This window comes from Bombina bombina, chromosome 5 (assembly GCF_027579735.1).
Source record: "Bombina bombina isolate aBomBom1 chromosome 5, aBomBom1.pri, whole genome shotgun sequence".
Classification (NCBI taxonomy): Eukaryota; Metazoa; Chordata; class Amphibia; order Anura; family Bombinatoridae; genus Bombina; species Bombina bombina.
This window is the reverse complement of record NC_069503.1, coordinates 198,450,716-198,471,715: the sequence shown is the minus strand read 5'-3', so window position 1 is coordinate 198,471,715 and position 21,000 is coordinate 198,450,716. Positions and strand designations below refer to the sequence as shown.

The 21,000-nt window shown below is 34.9% G+C and overlaps 1 protein-coding gene across 1 annotated transcript in view; it reads left to right on the top strand.

Moving 5' to 3' along the window:
• The window catches only part of PTPRN2 (protein tyrosine phosphatase receptor type N2), a 1,723,588-nt gene that overhangs the window by 478,302 nt on the left and 1,224,286 nt on the right, over positions 1 to 21,000 (top strand). The window contains exons 8-9 of the mRNA XM_053715671.1: positions 775 to 815; positions 2,719 to 3,116. Of these exons, the coding sequence (XP_053571646.1) occupies positions 775 to 815; positions 2,719 to 3,116 (439 nt within the window). The remainder of the gene's footprint in view (positions 1 to 774; positions 816 to 2,718; positions 3,117 to 21,000) is intronic.

The window sequence follows — 21,000 nt, the reverse complement described above, 5'->3', positions numbered from 1 at the left end:
CTCTGTGATATATCATTCTGTTCTGGTATAGTTAAAGACTTCACAGTGTCCATATTATAGGGAGACACAATAGTGGTGCTGCATGTTTTTTTTTACATAATTGTTCTTGTCGGCAGACCTCCACATTCCCAGTTGACATTAAAGTCCGGTCCGGTATGGGTACCATAATAGACATAGCAGTGTCCGTATTAGGAGGGTTCTTTAATGTGGTGCTGCATACATTATCAGTGTTTATTTTGTGTTGGAAGTCCCCCACACCCCCATGTATATTATCTATAGGTACCTCTAATAATGATGTCCTCTCTGGTAAACCCGTGCTCTGCGACCTCTAGTCCGGGTCATGTACACAGGCCGCCCTCTTCCTGTGTTTTCTCCCTGCGCAGTGTGTTCTATAGCGGAGTCCTCTGTTAAAAAACTCACAGGACTCTGAACCGCTGCAGGTATCCTTTGTATACTCAGGTAGACATGACTAAGGACCTAATGAGGGTCTGAAACGTTGTTTTTTTGTGGACCATGGTACAATAAAAGGTTAATGATATCTGCCAAGGCTGGAGTAACTTTTTTTCAAAAATCCTTTGGTAAGTTAGCTCGCATGACAACCTGTCCTTTAAAATACCTTGTCCAAAGGTAATTCAACTATGGCATTTATTATTTTCCAATTCTTTTGTAAATTGTATGTAATCATGTAATCACTGAAGCATTTGCCATCGTTTGTAAGAATATGTTGGATTAAAAATGCTAATAAAACAATAATATTTTTTCTTTTAATTATAGGTCTTGGAAAAGATGGAAAAGAAACACAATTGAGATCCAAGGTAATACACAATATAGTGTGTTTCAAACTATTTGTTTATCCAAAATTTGGAATGGGTGAATGTCTATTTTTGACAATGATAGCTCAAATATTTCCCTTGATTTTCTTTCTGATATTTCAATACTTTCACTGTCAAGATTTATTTTGTACTGGGATTATGGTCTGATGATCTTAATTTAACTCACTAGTCTTTTAAAGTAAAGTGTATTTTATATCACTTACATGAGGCAGCAAATTCCAGGACTCTCCTTAAATGATTGACATAAATACCTAATGATTAAGTTATAAAAACTACAGTATTGTTAATTAATAGACATTATAATTATAATTTACAGTATAATTTTGGTTAGCATATATAATGAACCCATAAAAAACATCCACCAGTGGCAGTTTCACATCCACTTTACACACTTAATACCCTTTATAGGCATGTGGTCTGTTTATTTCTGGTATCAAAATAGCACATGTTCTCTTAACAAACAAAACATAAATAAAAGTCGTTGCTCCTCTGAACTCTTACTAAACAAATTGTAACTGACTACTTTGGTGCAGCTTATCTGCTTACCAAAAGAATAACAATAGCAACAGTGCTTTTAACAATTTTACCAGTTTCTCAGTTGCAGCAATACCGCTTCTGCCAACTCCTTGTCTTTTTCTACTTACTGAGGATTTCCCCAGTCTTTTTCTTTTAAAAAAAACTAATATCAGGTGACCCTAATCACCTTAATTACTCAGACTCAGTTTAGAAGAAAACATGAACTGGGTTCTCTTAATCTACCTGTTACAGAATTGGCCCACCCTGCTCTTCCGAATACTACACTGTGAAATGCACACACAGAAATAGTGCAAACAATCAATAGCTTTCCCTGGGGTTAAATGCTATATGTCTTCCAGGGTAGAAACTGTGTAAGACTCTGTGTCCTAAGTATACACCATTCATTTTTTTGTAGCGTGTCCTATAGAAGTCTATGGGTAGATGGAGTTAGCATGGTCGAAATATACGAAGTCCTGAAGTTAGCGCAGCTGAGTCTTTTTTGTTTGTGTGCTAACTTTTTACATTCAACTTGTAAAATGTCTGCTAATCCGGACACGTTGAGCGCAGTTAGCGTGCAAGGAGGAAAAAAATTCTCTTGTAATCTGGCCCATAGTGTATAATGATGAAAACCAAATTAAAATTTGAATGAAATAATACATAATTTGGTGTTTAATGAAATCATGATGTACTAATTTAAAACATGTTCTTTATAATTGTGCAAGTATAACGCTAGATTAGATGCATGTCCCATCAATTTTTTAAGAAGTTACTTCCTTAAAATAAATCTAAATTTATTTTTAGTTTTTTTTTTCTTGGTTTATTATCTTAGAGTCCCATCAAGAACATCCATTTCCAGAAGATTCTTTTAGACCAGATGTGTATTTTTTCAAACACTTTTCAGAAGCTGTATCTCCAAAACATCATGATTTGATATAAGAAAATGTTATTGTTTTATGCCCAAAATATCAGAACTTATATCCGTATGTCCCAAACAAATGTTTATATGATCAAAACAAAATGCCTTAGATTAGGTCAAATGTTTTATTGTATATACTGTATGTGTCTATCATTGATTGTTTGAATGTTACATTACTTGATTTAGAATGTAGCATTTAATGTAAGAAAAATACTTTATCTAGCAATATAATGTAATGATTATTAATATAATATTTGAATGTTTATTCTATTGTAGTGAACCTTTATGTTGACCCACACTTTAAAATATCTTGTGTGGAGTTTTTGTGATTCTTGTAGCACCAGCTTGTCGGTAGAAAATATATACTTATCGATATTGCTCAAACAGTGGCTTTCTTAGCAGTATTTGACTATGGATTTGTCCTTTTTACTAGTCTAATTTATTGCTTGATAGGTAAAAGGAACCAACACAAAACAAGATGGTTTCCCTAATCTAAATCCTTCTACTGTGAATCCCCTGTTGCAAGACTTTATGTCTCAAGAACCTTTTAATGTGGAACTGAAAAACTATGGGGATTTCCATTATACTTCTGATGAAGATGGAGAAGATAAGGTTGGAGTAGAAAATGTTAAGAGTGAGACATATACTAGAGAACTGACAGCTCAGAAGAAAGCAACCCATGACATAGATTCCAAAGAATTATTGGAGCTTCAACAGTGGACAAAAGAAAGTCTTGCACAGGATGAAAGAACGTTCCATGAAGAACCAAAGAAAATGGTAGTCGAAGATTTGCAATTACAAGTAAAGTCTTCCAGCAGTGACAGATATGGCTACATTGTAACACAGAAGAAGTAAGTGCAGCTCTATCTATCTAGCTATCGATCGTTCGATCTATCTATCTATATGTCTATCAATCAATCTATCTACCTACCTATATATCTATCTTTCTCTATTTTTTTATTCATGAACCAATGTCGGGGCTGTCATTTTGTAGTATTACACTTGTGCATTTATATCGCTTGTGTCATTATTCTGTGTGCTATAGCCACGATTAACTGTTGCAGTTAGTCAAGGATACATTATTCATTTGTATATTGCTTTATTTGTGCATGGGTGCTGTTTTATAGGTAATTTGCAGTGGCAGAATAGTTTTAATGTGTAATCACTAAGAAAAGTTGGATTTGCTTGGTAGATTCTAGTCCACGTTTCTCAACATATTCTTTACTGATTTTTCCATTAAAGGGGTAGTCTACCTGAACATTTTTATTGTTTAAAAAGCTTGATAATCCCTTTATTACAAATTCCCTCATTTTGCATAACAAGCATTGTTATATTAATACATTTTTCCCTATGTGATTAACTTGTATCTAAGCCTCTGCAGACTAACTTTTATCTATTTTTTTTATGGACTTTACATTTTAGACAATCAGTGCTGACCCATAAATAACTCCATGGGAGTGAGCACAATGTTATCTATATGCCACACATGAACTAGCGTTGACTAGCTGTGAAAAACTGTCAAAATGCTTTGAACGTTTAGAAATCAGCCTATGAGCATACCTAGGTTTAGCTTTCAACAAAGAATGTGTATATATATATATATATATATATATATATAATCCAAGGAAAACTGCGCACAGTGTAAAGAAAGCTCTCACAGATATCCAAGGTAAAAGTCCAAAACGTTAATGCAATATCATTAAAAGCATACGTGGAAAAGTTCCAGCAGCACACATAAAAAACATGTAGCAAGCACTGTTGGCTGGTAATTTCACACAGACACGTTTTGTGCACATGCACACTTGATCACTGTATACAGAGGTACCTGTCGTGTCTCCCTTTATACCGCAGATTTAAAGGCATATACATTTTTGAGAGAAACAATACTTTTGCTTACAAGAATAGTAGGCATAGAATAATTCATATTAAATACGATTTGCAATTACTTATACAAAATTATTTATAACATGTTATATATTTGTTAGTTTAGTAACATGAAAAGGGATATTAAACAATTTTAAACAATCTATTCTTAAAGTGTATCAAAATTGAACTTGATCGTCTGTATAGTGTAGTATAGTCAGCAAGACATTATGAGAAAATGTGGTTTAATTTCTTCAACAGAGAATAATATACTATATGAAAAGATCTAAATCTGTTCTCATATTAAGACCTGCAGGTTGACTCGTTTCTAAAGAGAAAATCCAGAATATTTCTAATTTATTTAACTTACTTTCACGGTCACCCCCTCTTTTCCAAACTGGTACATGGTCTATTCCCTGTATAGAAAGCGCATTTACATCAGAATTGTGATATTGTTTGAAGTGCCTAGCCACAGGTTTATCAGAATCTGGGTCATCAATCGATTTAATGTGTTGTAAAAATCTATCCTTTATGGACATCTTAGTTTTTACTGTATATTGTTTAAAACAAATTTTAAAGGTTAAAATATATGGAGCATGTGTGGTTGAACAATTAATATAAAAATTAATGTTATGTTCTTTTCCTGTTTCACTCAACTTAAATTTACTCCCTTCCATTATATGGTTGCAGGTTTTGCAAATGGGTCTCCTGCATTTATAACACCTTTTCCTACCTTTTAGCCAGGTTTTTTTAGTGCTATGTGCTAGGTCTGAAGGCGAAAGATAGTTTCCTTAGGTCTTTCCTCTCTTGGGGATGAAGTCACATCCTTCCTGAATAATATTTTTAATTATAGGATCAGAGTATAAGATAGGAAGAGATTGTCTGATAATATTGCACATCTTTTCATATTCGAGATTGTATGTTGTGATGAATTTAGTTTTCTGGTGTTTCTTATCAGTTTGTTTAGCTCTGTAATTAAGTAATTGTTCTCTGGGTGTATCATCTACACTCTGTTTAGTTTTTGTTAAGCTATGTTCCTGATATCCTCTGCTCTTTAATCTGTCTGATATAAAATTGGCTTGGTTTTGATAATCATAATCAATAGAGCAATTTCTTTTAGCTCTAGTGTATTCACCTTTGGGTATACCTTTAATAACATGTCTAGAGTGACAAGATTTGAAGCCTAATATCGTGTTCCCTGATGTGGGTTTTCTATAGAGAACAGTCTCTATTTTGTCTTTTGTGTCATTACATTTTATCGTTACATCCAAGTAATTTATTTTGTTTGAATAGTGTTCTGCTGTAAAAATCATATTGCATGTGTTGCTATTTAAATATTCACAGAAGGTGTTTATTTCAGTATCATTCCCATCAAATATGAACAGCAGATCGTCTATGTATCTGTAATATTGTATAATGGTTTTTATAAAGGGATTGTGATCTTCAAAGACGTGGGACTGCTCCCACCAAGCTAAAAAAAAGGTTGTCGTAGGAGGGGGCAAATTCAGCCCCCATTGCGGTCCCACGTCTTTGGAGATAGAAATCCCTCTGAAACATAAAGAAAAGATGTATTAGTTAGTAAATACTCTATTGCTCGTAGCAAAAATTCCTTTGTATCAGATTCATAATTGCTTTGCCAATTTAGAAAAAAAAATTAATAGCTTCTAAGCCCTTTTCATGATGTATGGAAGTGAAGAGTGATGTTGCATCTACTGTTAAAGTCCTATATGTTGGTTTCCAAGTTATGTTTTTAAGTTTCATCAGCAAAGAAGTTGTATCTTGAATGTAGCTTCGTAGCCCTTTAACTAAAGGATGAAAAAAAGCATCTACAAATTCAGAAAGGGGTTTAGAGAGTTTATCCCAGCAATTATGGGTCGTCCTGGGGGATGAAGAGGGTCCTTATGTATTTTAGGAAAATAATGAAAAATGGGATTTACGGGATAAGCAGGTACAAGACTTTCAGAAATAGATGTAGTGATTATATTTTGACACTTGGCCATATGAACTAGTTTAACTAGTTTGGATTTAAATTATTCTATGGGATTCTCTTTCAAATGTGCATATACTTCCTTATCTTTTAGTTGTCTGGTGGCTTCTGTGATATAGTCACTTCTATTTAACACAACAACATTTCCTCCCTTGTCAGATGGTCTCACTACAATGTTGTCATTATCACTTAGTGTTTTCAGGGCATCTTTCTCTTTGTATGTTAGATTAGATACAGATTTTTGTGTTTTTTCATTTAAGGTTCTAAGATTTTTTTCTAATACTTTAGATCTAGTATGTATTGGATAAAAATTACTTTTCTTTTTTAGTGCAGTAACATCAATATCTTTTTCATCAATTAGTCCTGTTGTGTCATAAAGTCCCTCGTGGTTGATATGTTGCATGTCTAACTATACACTATTCAGAAAATGTTAAACATTCTGATACCTTTTCATTGGTCACCGTTGTTATATCCTCATTGACCAATTGTTTATTAGCTTCAAAAAAATGTTTATGAAGACTTATTTTCCTTACAAATTTGTTAACATCTTAAGATTGTTTCAAAAAGATTAAAATGGTGAAACGGAACAAAATTTAGGCCCTTAGATAGAAGACTCATTTGTTCGTTTGTCAAATAATGTGTGGATAAATTAATCAAATTCTTATTTAAATATATTTTTTCTTCATCTGACCCTGTGATCTGGTTGCATATGTATTCTGTTGTGTTGTATATGTTTGGTTCTGTTTGTGTTCTGTTTTTTTTTGTCCTTGCCCCTGCATCCTCTATGTGTTTTTTTTCTTGTGGGAATGGTTTGGGGATCTCTGTTTTTTTATTGCTGTTGTGTTACATTAGCAGATGTCAATTCTTGGGGATTTTGTAGGAAAGTGGGTGTAGTATTATCACTCTGAATGTCATTGTCTCTGGAGTCTACTTCATAATCAGTATCAGAGAAAGTGACTGTTTTTTGCTTATTTGCAGAATTTTTAAACTTTCTTTTTGTGTCTAAAATTTCTCTTAAAATATTTGTTAGAATAATCAGAGTGAATCCATCTGTATACTTGTCTTGAATACATACATATATACAGTATATATATATATATATATATATATATATATATATATTATATATATATATATATATATATATATATATATATATACACACATATATATGTGTGTGTGTGTGTATGTAAATCCACTGGAGAGTCACATTCTCATCTAACTCACAATGCAGCTACCAGGGTTACCAATTCACATCATTCAAATTAGCAGGTTCCACTCTCACTGGATTTTCATTTGCATGGATGTCTCTGAAAAACCCATAAAAATCTGGTAAAATACTTGCTTTTTAAATTTATTTTTCATATTTAGCTACTTTTTCCTGCTATATCACTTTACTAATTCAAGTATGTTTACTAATTCAAATAGCAGCTCTTCTAGTGCATTAAAATGGCTTAGAAAAATAAGCCAAGTATCAACTAAGGGGTAGATTTATCATGGTGCGGACGGACATGATCCGCTGAAGCAATCATGTCTGCTGCACATCGATAAATGCTGACAGCATACGCTGTTGGCATTTATCATTGCACAAGCAGTTCTGGTGAACTGCTTGTGCAAAGCTGCCCCTTGCAGATTTGCGGCCAATCGGCTGCTAGCAGGGGGTGTCAATCAACCTGATTGTATGTGATTGGGCGGATTGATGTCTGCAGCCTCAGAGCAGGCAGACAAGTTAAGGAAAAGCGGTCTTAAGAACGCTGCTTCTTAACTCCTGTTTCCAGCGAGCCTGAAGGCTCGTGCGGAAATAGCTGCATCGAGGAATAGGGTATGTCTACACTAATAGGAAATCTAATGGAAATCATGCTGGAAAATCTGAGACTGAACTGGGTTCCAGTGGCACACAAACTTTTTTTTATAGTGACAGCTGGTCATTTATATCTCAAAATATACTAATGATAGTGCCTCAAATGAAAATAGATAATAATCACTTCACTTTAAAAACAATATAGGACATTATTTACTATTAATGAATTGTATTTACATGCAGACACAGCTCACTACTCACATACAAAATGTTGTAGAAATACACATCCTTAGTTACCTAATAAGGATTATGGAACTGCTTTTTCGATGACTAATTACTGATGTATCTTTTTTGCTCAGAGGAAAAGACAAAAACCTTGGAGAGTCCAATGTGACACTTTAGCCATAGTTTGGACAGCCCTAGGGTATTGTCAGAAAAAACCCATTTATTTTTAGAAAGGTACATGATATTGCAGATTGTCCTAGAAGAAGAAAAATATATCATATAAGTACTAATTTACTGTCCTCAGACTTGAGAAGATTATACACTTCACATTCACTTTATCTGGTTTTACGCTTGTGATTCTTTCAATACTTGTAACTGACTAACTGGTTACTTAGTAATATTTAAGAAGCTGAACAAATTATGCAAAGTGCTCTGCGCTGTAGTTTAATTCTCATAATATTGTTTTTAAATCAGACGTTTCCAGCGGCAGTCTTTGATTGGAACCATCCCACCTGGATTGAAGGTTCTTTCTGCTTAAATAAAAAGTTAGATTGGTTAAATCTTTATTTCTAACTTTTAAATGTGAGTTGAGGTTATTACTGTGCAGGTCAGAGATAATTAGGAAGAAACACTTTTTTTTGCTAAGTAAATAATAAAGATATATTACACTAATACATCCTATCAGCTAGATATAGACAGTGCACTGCAAACATTAAAGACGTATAGGACTATTTGTCATGTGTGATGTAATTGAATAACTGATGTTATATTATTATACAGTTTTGGTAAAACTATTTTCTGCTATATATATTGCTGCATTTGAAATATAGACATTTTAGTTACTGGTAGCATAATTATATTAGTAGAAGGTATAGCTTGTTCAGTAAGCTTAGATGCTTTTTTAAAATAAAATAATAAAAAAATAAAAAGGAAGTGCTACCAAAGGTTGTCTCACAGCTCAATATCAAGTCTGGAGAGTGGACCTGGTGAATAGAGGCCTTCTACTATTTTATCTTTTTTCTTTCTTAACCCCTTAATGACAGCTGACATTCCCTTGTCTGTAGCTCTTACAGGGCTGTAATAGTGAGGGTCTCCCAGACAGCAGAAAGACTGTGCTATTTTTGCAAGGCCTGCCCTGGAAGACCCTTGCATGCTGGATATGTAACTGTCATTAAAGAGTTAAATCCGTCTTTCCCTCATTTACTTTTCTCCTTCTTTTTACTGGTGTATAGAACACATGAAAGGAAGATGTCTTTGTAAATTTCATAAGCTCAAAATGTATAGGAATTGTGCACCCTATGCAAGGTAAGGTTAAACTCCTAATTATCTGTGGTAATTAAGGAAATATATTACATATTCTAATGAATTAGAGCATGTTATTTTTACATTAAGATGTTGCTTGAAAGACATGTAAAAAAATCACCTTCAATGCCGCCCCCTGCACATTCACTGCCAATCGGCCGCTAGCAGGGGTGTCAATCAATTTGATAGTATCTGATCAGGCTGATTGCTGTCCGCCGCCTCAGAAGTGGCAGATGAGTTAAGGACCAGCGGTCTTACGACCACTGCTTCTTAACTTCCGCCTCAGGCGGATCTGAAGCGGAGTGGGTTGGAAGAAGCATCCGCTGCTTCATAAATTGATTCCGATGTCTAAACTTTGCAATTCCATAACATTCTGTGAGATATTATTGTGTGACAGGCAGAGTTTATAAAAGTTTATCTCCTTATGGAGGAATAAAAAAAAAATCATTCATATTAGGAAGAAGTTTACTTTTATTCTGAAATATAGACTGTGGGTCAACCTTAGCATTTGCTGGGGCCCTCAGCCCAGTGCCCTTATTCCCCTCCCCTGTATGCCCTGCCAATTGTATGGCCCACCCCTGTGCCAACATTCAGTGATACCTATATATGGAATAACACAAAATATTAGCCCACCTGATACCATAAACACTTTTAATAAACTAAATACAAAATGTGCATTGCACCATCTCATAAGCTCTTAAATCCTACATTACATCTCTTATTTAGAGGCAGGGAGCGCCAAACAAAGGATGAAGCATCAATCTATATAAAAATCTCAAACTATATTAAAATATAAAATGTATTAACATACAAAAATCAGATTATAGGGTACCCTATATAGGTCAAATATATGACCAGCTAATATAAATCATATAGAATGTGTAACAGTGCAAATACAAATAAAGATAGAAATAGAAGTCTCTAATATGAGACATAAATAAAATACCAAAGTATGTTTAAGTGTCCTCTGTGGTTATGTCCAAAATTATAAAGTTAATGATGGATGTCCTCTGTGTTGATGTCCAAAACGATAAGATATCCTAATATAAGAGTTCCCAAGAAAAAATGCAAAAAAATAAGTGAAAAAAACTAATAAAAATGAGTGAATAGATGGCAGGGGCCTTTATTAAGATCTTTATCAAAAGTGCCGAAACGCATCGAATTTATAGGAGTCACTGCTAGAGTCTCTAATATAGGGTAAGCCTCGTTCTATTTGGGCTATCAATCACTTATTTTGCAATATTTGCACTATGTGATTTTTATTTCCACAGGTATTTTTTTGGACAATATTGGATCTTTTTTGGACCCCATAAGAAGATCTATTGACTCATTTTTATCTTTATTTTTAGTATTTTTTAGTATTTTTTGCACTTATTTTTTTGCATTTTTTTCTTGGGAACCCTTATATCAGGATATCTTATTGTTTTGAACATCAACACAGAGGACATCCATCACTAACTTTATAATTTTGGACATAACCACAGAGGACACGTTAACAGACTTTCGCCTAGATTACAAGTTTTGCGTTATTAGGGGTGCGGTGCTAACGAGCAGTTTTTTCTCACCGCTCACTTTCCTACAGCGCTGATATTACGAGTTTTTACAAACCCGGCGTTAAAAGACAAAAAGTGAGCGTAGAGCAAAATTTTGCTCCAAATCTCATTTCAATACCAGCGCTGCTTTAGTCAGTGGTGAGCTGGTTGTACGCGCTCGTGCACGAATTTCCCCATAGGAATCAATGGGGAGAGCCGGCTGAGAAAAAGTCTAACACCTGCAAAAAAGCAGCGTATGACTCAGTAACGCAGCCCCATTGATTCGTATGGGGAAAGACATTTTATGTTTACACCTAACACCCTAACATGAACCCCAAGTCTAAACACCCCTAATCTTACACTTATTAACCCCTAATCTGCCGCCCCGACATCGCCGACACCTACATTATTCTTATTAACCCCTAATCTGCCGCTCCGGACATCGTGCCACCTACATTATACTTATGAACCCCTAATCTGCTGCCCCCAACATCGCCGACACCTACATTATATTTATTAACCCCTAATTTGCCACCCCCAATGTCGCCGCCACCTACCTATACTTATTAACCCCTAATCTGCTGCCCCAACTTCGCCGCCACTATAATAAACATATTAACTCCTAAACCGCCACACTCCCGCCTCGCAAACATTAGTTAAATATTATTAACCCCTAATCTGCCATCCCTAACATCGTCACCACCTACCTACATTTATTAACCCCTAATCTGCCGCCCCCAACGTCGTCGCCACTATACTAAATGTATTAACCCCTAAACCTAAGTCTAACCCTAACCCTAACACCCCCTAACTTAAATATAATTACAATAAATCTAAATAAAATTCCTATATTAACTACATTATTCCTATTTAAAACTAAATACAAACTTACTTGTAAAATAAACCCTAAGCTAGTTACAATATAACTAATAGTTACATTGTAGCTAGCTTAGGTTTTATTTCACAGACAAGTTTGTATTTATTTTAACTAAGTAGAATAGTTATTAAATAGTTATTAACCATTTAATAAATACCTAGCTAAAATAAATACAAAAGTACCTGTAAAATAAAACCTAACCTAAGTTACAATAACAACTAACCTTACAGTATAATTAAATAAATTAACTAAATTAAATACAATTACCTAAATTAAATTAAATTAGCTAATGTAAAAAACACCCACTAAATTACAGAAAATAAAAAACAAATTACATATATTTAAACTAATTACACCTAATCTAATAGCCCTATCAAAATAAAAAAAAGCCCCCCAAAAATAAAAAACCCTAGCCTAAACTAAACTACCAATAGCCCTTAAAAGGGCCTTTTGCGGGCATTGCCCAAAAGTTATCAGCTCTTTTACCTGTAAAAAATACAAACAACCCCCAACAGTAAAACCCACCACCCACACAACCAACCCCCCAAATAAAATACTATCTAAAAAAACCTAAGCTCCCCATTGCCCTGAAAAGGGCATTTGGAAGGGCATTGCCCTTAAAAGGGCAGTTAGCTCTTTTGCAGCCCAAACCCTAACCTAAAAATAAAACCCACCCAATGCACCCTTAAAAAAACCTAACACTATCTCCCTGAAGATCGACTTACTGTTCTGAAGACCCGACATCCATCCTCAAGGAAGCGGCAGAAGTCTTCATCCAACCGGGCCGAAGTCCTCAACGAAGCCGGGAGAAGTCTTCATCCAACCGGGCCGAAGTCCTCAACGAAGCCGGGAGAAGTCTTCATCCAAGCCGGGCGAAGTGGTCCTCCAGACAGGTAGAAGTCTTCATCCAGAGAGCATCTTCTATCTTCATCCATCCGATGCGGAGCCGGTCCATCTTCAAGACATCTGGCGCGGAGTATCCTCTTCAAATGACTGCTTCTTACTGAATGACTGTTCCTTTAAGTGACATCATCCAAGATGGCATCCCTTAGATTCCCATTGGCTGATAGAATTCTGTCAGTCAATCGGAATTAAGGTAGAAAAAATCCTATTGGCTGATGCAATCAGCCAATAGGATTGAAGTTCAATCCTATTGGCTGATCCAATCAGCCAATAGGATTGAGCTTGCATTCTATTGGCTGTTCCAATCAGCCAATAGAATGCAAGCTCAATCCTATTGGTGTAATTAGTTTAAATATCTGTAATTTGTTTCGTTTTTCTGGTAATTTAGTGTTTGTTTGTTTTTTGTACTTTAGCTAATTTAATTTAATTTAGGTAATTGTATTTAATTTAGTTTATTTATTTAATTATAGTGTAGTGTTATGTGTTATTGTAACTTAGGTTAGGTTTTATTTTACAGGTACTTTTGTATTTATTTTAGCTAGGTAGTTATTAAATAGTTAATAACTATTTAATAACTATTCTACCTAGTTAAAATAAATACAAACTTGCCTGTAAAATAAAAATAAACCTTAAGCTAGATACAATGTAACTATTAGTTATATTGTAGCTAGCTTAGGGTTTATTTTATAGGTAAATATTTAGTTTTAAATAGGAATTATTTAGGTAATGATATTATTTATTTAGATTTTATGTAATTATATTTAAGTTAGGGGGTGTTAGGGTTAGGGTTAGACTTAGGTTTAGGGGTTAATAAATTTAGTATAGCGGCGACGTTGGGGCGGCAGATTAGGGGTTAATAAGAGTAGGTAGGTGACGGCGATGTTAGGGGCGGCAGATTAGGGGTTAATAATATGTAACTAGTGTTTGTGAGGCGGGAGTGTGGCGGTTTAAGGGTTAATATGTTTATTATAGTGTCAGTGATGTTGGGGGCAGCAGATTAGGGGTTCAGAAATATAATGTAGGTAGCGGCGGTGTCCAGAGTGGCAGATTAGGGGTTAAAAAATGTATTTTAGTGTTTGCGATGCGGGAGGGCCTCAGTTTAGGGGTTAATAGGTAGTTTATGGGTGTTAGTGTACTTTTTAGCACTTTAGTTATGAGTTTTATGTTACGGCGTTGTACCATAAAACTCATAACTACTGACTTTCAAATGTGTAAGGAATCTTGACAGGATAGGGTGTACCGCTCACTTTTTGGCCTCCCAGGACAGACTCGTAATATCGGCGCTGTGGAAGTCCCATAGAAAAAAGGGTTTACAAAGTTTATGTAAGTCGTTTTGCGGTAAGGACAAAAAAGTGTGCAGTGACCCTAAACCTTCAAGACTCGTAATACCAGCAGCGTAAAAAAGCAGCGTTAGCACCTGTTAATGCTGCTTTTTCAGCTAACTCAAAACTCGTAATCTACCCATTTTTTTATCATTTTGGACATAACCACAGAGGACACTTTAACATACTTTAGTATTTTATTAATGTCTCATATTAGAGACTTCTATTTCTATCTTTATTTGTATTTGCACTGTTACACATTCTATATGATTTATATTAGCTGGTCATATATTTGACCTATATAGGGTACCTTATTATCTGATTTTTTATTTTATTTTAATAAATTTTATATTTTAATATAGATTGAGATTTTTATATAGATTGATGCTTTAGCCTTTGTTTGGCACTCCATGCCTCTAGATAATTGCTATACATTTTTGAGTTTGTTAGGAATCTTTTTGGGAGCTTGTGTCATTTGTGTAGGCGCTGTATTTTCCGACTTGACTACTGTAATAACTTACTAACTGGCCTCCCTCTCTCCCGCCTCTCTCCCCTTTAATCCATCCTAAATTAATCTGCCAGGCTAATCCACCTCTCTCGATGCAACGTTTCTGCTGCACCTCTCCGTGAGTCCCTTAACTGGCTCCCCATTCACAGCAGAATTAAATTCAAAATTCTCACCCTTACCTACAAAGGCCTCACCAATGCTGCCCCACCCTACCTGTCCTCACTCATCAACAAATATACCCCAGCGCCCCCTAAGATCCAACAATGACCTGCTCTTTGCGTCTTCTACCATCACCTCCTCTCATGCTAGACTACAGGACTTCTCTTGTGTGGCACTAACCCTCTGGACAAACTTCCTCGAGCTGTCAGACTCTCCTCTAACCTTTCCTCCTTTAAAAGTTCCCTAAAGACCTTATTGTTCAGGGAAGCTTATCACCCGACTCATTAACAAATGAACTTCACTTACCTAATAGTTGCCCTCATCTATCTCCTTACTAATATCATTCTCACCTTTGCAGTCCCCACCTCCTTTATCCCATCTTCCTACCCATCTAGATTGTAAATTCCCATGGAATAGGGCCCTCAATTCCCCCTGTATTTGTCTTTAAAATTGTGTCTTTATTGTATTGTTTCTCAGTTGTATTTTTATCCTTGTACCCATGGGCAGCGCTGCGGAATCTGTTAGCGCTTTATCAATAAAGAATAATATATATATATATATATAGTTTCTTCATTACATCTCTAACAGCTCCAACTGGCAGAAAATTACACTCTACATGTGACATAGCTACAACTTTATGCTTCTACTATGAATCCGTTTATAATTTATCAAAATTGCCTCATTCATGACATTTACCATAAGTATAAGAAATCTATGTCATACTATAAACAACTACATTTGGCCTTCTTGACTAGCCAACAAAAAGAGGAAATAATAGGGTTAATCAAAGCTCTCCCCAAACACAAGTCCCTGGACCCATACGGTATCACAAATACAGTTCAGGGATTTCTCAGCCCTACATATGTTAAATATATTTAAAAATATTGTCTCACCTCTAGCTTTCATTAAAGGAGCTCTTAAAAGTAATTGCCTTAGTACCTAAACCTTTGAAAATTCCAGACCACATAGAGAACTTCAGACCCATTTCACTACTAAACATTGGCATTAAAATATATGGAAACATTTTGGGCATTAAATATATATGTTAACCTCCATAACTTACAAAGACAAAGTAATATTTGTCCCTACAAATATACCAAAAGACAATATAATGAAAGCCCTTCACCTTATTCAACAATCACTAATAATATCCCCTCAATTCTCATATCAAAAAATGCAGAGAAAGCACAATGGGATTCAGAGATCACATACTACACATCTCTGCTTTACACTACCCCTACAGCCATAGTTCTGGTTAATGGTGACCAGTCTTCCACTTTCACAATTTCTAATAGTAAAAGAAAGGGATGCCCTCTGTCACCCTTGTTGTTTGACTGCATGATAGAAGCCATGCCTACAAAAATCAGACTCAACCCCAACATAACTGGGGTCTCTTTAAAGGGACACTAAACACCTGATAAAAATCATTAAAAAGTATGTTTTATTATGAATTAAAATCAAGTAATCACTACTGTCTAGTTTATTTGTTCACCTTACCCCTAAGTGTTGAAAAAAATCGATTTGAAGATGAATGCTAATCAGGTGCATTATTCTCCCATGCAAGGTGCCATGTTAGAACGCACGTTACACTGGGTCACAGCAGTCATGTGACTTGTGCAGATGAAAAACACAGCAGCAGCAGCACTCAATGTTATGCAGACAGAGCTTGTCCTGCAGTTTATGTTATAAATCTGTTACAGGAAAAAAAGATTTTATTATTATGTTTTTGTATGCAAACAAAGCTTACTTTTTCAAACGTTACCACTGAATTGAATTCCTAATGTGTGTGACGGTACATAGCACTTGGCAGGGTTATAAATGTAAATCATTCTCTTCTCTGAGTCTGACAAGCTCCGGTCTGGAGAGGGAGGGGCCGAGGGGGAAGAGAGAGCAGAGAGACTCCGTGAAGAAAATAGACTAAATAACTCATGCTGGATATACTTTTTACTGGAGATTTGTTCTATGCAATATTTTATTTTCATACATCTGCATTACATATATTACTGTATATATGTGATGTAGATGTATGAAAATAAAATATTGCATAGAACAAATCTCCAGTAAAAAGTATATCCAGCATGAGTTATTTAGTCTATTTTCTTCACGGAGTCTCTCTGCTCTCTCTCCCCCCTCGGCCCCTCCCTCTCCAGACCGCAGCTTGTCAGACTCAGAGAAGAGAATGATTTACATTTATAACCCTGCCGAGTGCTATGTACAGTCACACACATTAGGAATTCAGTGGTAACGTTTGAAAAAGTAAGCTTTGTTTGCATAGAAAAATATAATAATAAAATCTTTTATTCCTGTAACAGATTTATAACATAAACTGCAGGACAAGCTCTGTCTGCATAACATTGAGTGCTGCTGTGTTTTTTATATGCACACATTATAGGTACTCTAGGTATGTGATATGAAGTGTGTGATAGGTATGTGATAGATATGAAGTGTGTGTCATGTGACTACTGTGCTGTTAAAATATGGCGGCATACATAGCTGCATCAAGCCCTAGATATGTATAGTAATAGAAACTATTTTCTTGAAATGTTTTGTGTAAGCTGAAGTTACAGCATAAAGAGCTGTACTCAGTTTTTTATTATTACACAGTAGAAGTTAGTTTTAATTATTTTTAGCAGTCAAGTGTTTAATGTCCCTTTAAGAGACACCCCCTAACTGTTTGCTTATTTGAAGATGATACATCGGCCCTGATAGATTAATGTAATACTTTTCATACACTCTCAAATTACCTGATTTATATATCTAAATCAGAAATATTGAACATAAATCTCCCCATAACATTTGTTCAACTATAAAGACTCTATGCCCATTTAAGTTGCAAATTAAAAAATAAAATACTTATAAATCTACCCAGACCCATTTTAAGACCTTCTGTATTGCAGTAACTATGTGTTGCTAAAGAGAATGGCTATTGCCAATATTTCCTCATGGAGGAAAAAGAGGCCCTCGTTGCTAGGCAGATTAGAAGAAGTAAAAGATTAACACTTTCCCAAGAATTCTATACTTCCTTTAAACTCTCCCTGTACCCCTTACCACCCCATACCTCCTAGATTTGCAAAATGCAGTATCCGACTTAATGCCAGATTATGAGTGGCACACTAACAGTTATGTGCGAGTGAAAACGGGTTTATCGCTTCTGTTCCCGCGTGTGTAGTGCTCATATTACAATTTGAAAGTAAACACGATCGTCTAAACGAAATTCAAGTTAACGCTCGTTGGGATATCGCATCCTTTAGAACTCTGATGAACTGCTTCGCGAATCAAAAAAGTTTTACAAAACACATCAAAAATACAAGGAAAAGTACACAGTTACATTTATAATAACACCATCTAATAAAAATTATTTAAAAAAATATTGCCCAAAAAAGTTATAGGGGCTCAGATATATGAGGTCTTAGGTGTTAGAAAAAAGGACTTTAACATAGAGATACATACATATAAATGTCTAAATATGTATATGTATTTATATATAAATGTATACATTTGTGTACATGTGTATTTATATGTGTATAAATGTATTTAAAGACATATATACACAAATAAACACATAAATAAATATGTATACATATATAGACATATATTGAAGTGTGTTGGAGCCCTTTACAGTCAAGTAGATGGAAACATGTAAAAGCATATTTATACAATATTCATACTTAATAAAGGTTTTAACTATGCATTTATTGTAAATATTTCACACATAGCAGAAAATGTTCTATGTATTTTTAAATAGATATTCCTATATATATCTGTATACTGTATATCCATACCTATATATATATATATATATATATATATATATATATATATATATATAAATATTTATGAATGAATAGAACATATTCTAATATGTGAAGAACATTGGAATGTGAAATATTCATATTTTCATGTCTGGTTAGCGCATTTAAGAATAAGCAATCAGATTTGCTTGCGAGTAGGTTTTTTTCCCCCACTTGTTTTGCTCCATTGACTTCTATGGGGACTACGTTAACAAGCGCACAATATCCTAATTTCTGCTTTTTGTGGCCATTAGGTTAGCGAGCGAGCGAAAACTTTTTACTTTCAACTTGTAATACAAGAGCTACCCGACACGTGCAAAAAAACTTACTTTTAGCGGAGTTAGTGCATTAGCTTTAAATACCGCTCCACTGATAATCTGGCCTTTTATATGGGATAAAAAACACCCTTGTATTAGCAAAAAGAATATGTTTTTACCAAAGCCACAAGTTGGATTTAGGACTACCCGATTTAGAAAACTAAAGAACTGCAATCATTTTACAAAGGGTTCCTTCATTATGACCAGAAACTGTGGATCAAAATAGATTATACAATATACAACACCCTACACTATGCAGCCTTCTTTTATCTCACCATTTAAAACTGACCTTGAGCAATCCAATTATTTCTCAAACATACAGAAGTTGAGCTGTTCAACTCTTCCCACATATATTGCACGTCTAATTTACTTGCATCATCAAATGTTCTTTGTTCTCTTGGTATTCTTTGTTAAAAGCTATACCTAGGTAGGTCATGTGCTAATTTCTAAGCCCTTGACAGTTTTTCACAGTTGGGCAGTGCTAGTTCATGTGTGCCATATAGATAACATTGTGCTCACTCCTGTGGAGTTACCTAGAAGTCATCACTGATTTGCTAAAATGCAAGTCTTTTAAAAAGAACTGAAATAAGGGGCTAGTCTGCAGATTTAGAAACAAGGTAACCACAGAGGTAAACAGTATATTAATATAAGAGTGTTGGTTATGCAAAACTAGGGAATGAGTAATAAAGGGGATAATCTATCTTTTTAAACAATAAAATTTTGGAGTAAGCTGTCTCTTTAATAAAAGACTAATCTCCCCCCATAAAAACACCCATCAGTACATTACCATCTCATGCAAGCTTTGAAACAGGGGTCTTGACACAAGTCCTAGACAAGGAGTATAGCTGCTTCACAAATTGGTTTACATATGCAAAAGTAAAAGCCTATCTGACTACCCACAAACAAAATCTACTTTGAACCCTCACAAATTTTAAAAAGATGTGTAGGTCAATAATCACACCACGATTGGCAACACAAATGTACTCTCTAGTGCATGAAACCTTCTTCTTCCTCCTTTTAGAAATAAGCTATGATTATTTTTCTCTCAGACAATACACCCCAGATATAGAAGGAACAATGTACCAAACATGGTGATTATGCACCATTATATATAGCTTCTGGAACTTGATAATTAAAGGGACAGTCTACACCAGAATTTTTATTTTTTTAAAAGATAGATAATCCCTTTATTACCCATTCCCCAGTTTTGCATAACCAACATAGTTATATTAATACACTTTTAACCTCTGTGATTATCTTGTATCTAAGCCTCTGCAAACTGCCCCTTTATTTCAGTTCTTTTGACAGACTTGCAGTTTAGCCAATCAGTGCCTGCTCCCAGATAACTTCACGTGCACTAGCACAGTGTTATCTATATGAAATACGTGAACTAACACCCTCTAGTGGTGAAAAACTGTTAAAATGCATTCTGAAAAGAGGTGGCCTTCAGGTCTAAAAAATTAGCATATGAACCTACTAGTTTTAGCTTTCAACTAAGAATACCAAGAGAACAAAGCAAAATTGGTGATAAAAGTAAATTGGAAAATTGTTTAAAATTACATGCCCTATCTGAATCATGAAAGTTTATTTTGGCCTAGACTGTCCCTTTAAGGAAGTATACATAATATTACAGGCTAAAATGAGATGAGATCCTGTGGTGTGACTGCTAATAAAAAAACATTTAGACTATCCCCTCTCCAACTGACCCTATTTAAAATTTGCTAAAAACTGAAGGTATTAGGAGCACTGTCTATACTAACACTGAGGAAGTTGAAGGTTTCAGAACTTTTGACCTTAGTGCAACAGGTTCATTAAAACCATAATGCAAATATATACATATCCACATCTCAGACATGTGGGAATCCCATTTACGAACACATCCTAATTTACCTTCCTCAATAAAATTATAGCAAAATTACCTATTCCCTCCTAAAAGAGTAGTACAGTTAGATACCTACCAGAGAGGCATTTTTGTTGTACAAGCACAAACAGATTTGCTGAACATTTTTACTTTTCTTTTTGTTAGTATAAAGATGCTGTAAAAACGTCTCATTTATAGTATTACAGCGAACCGGGAGAATAGATGGATACAACTTGGGACTAACTTGGGCAGTCGCCCAAAATTTATCTTCAACATGCCGTACCATC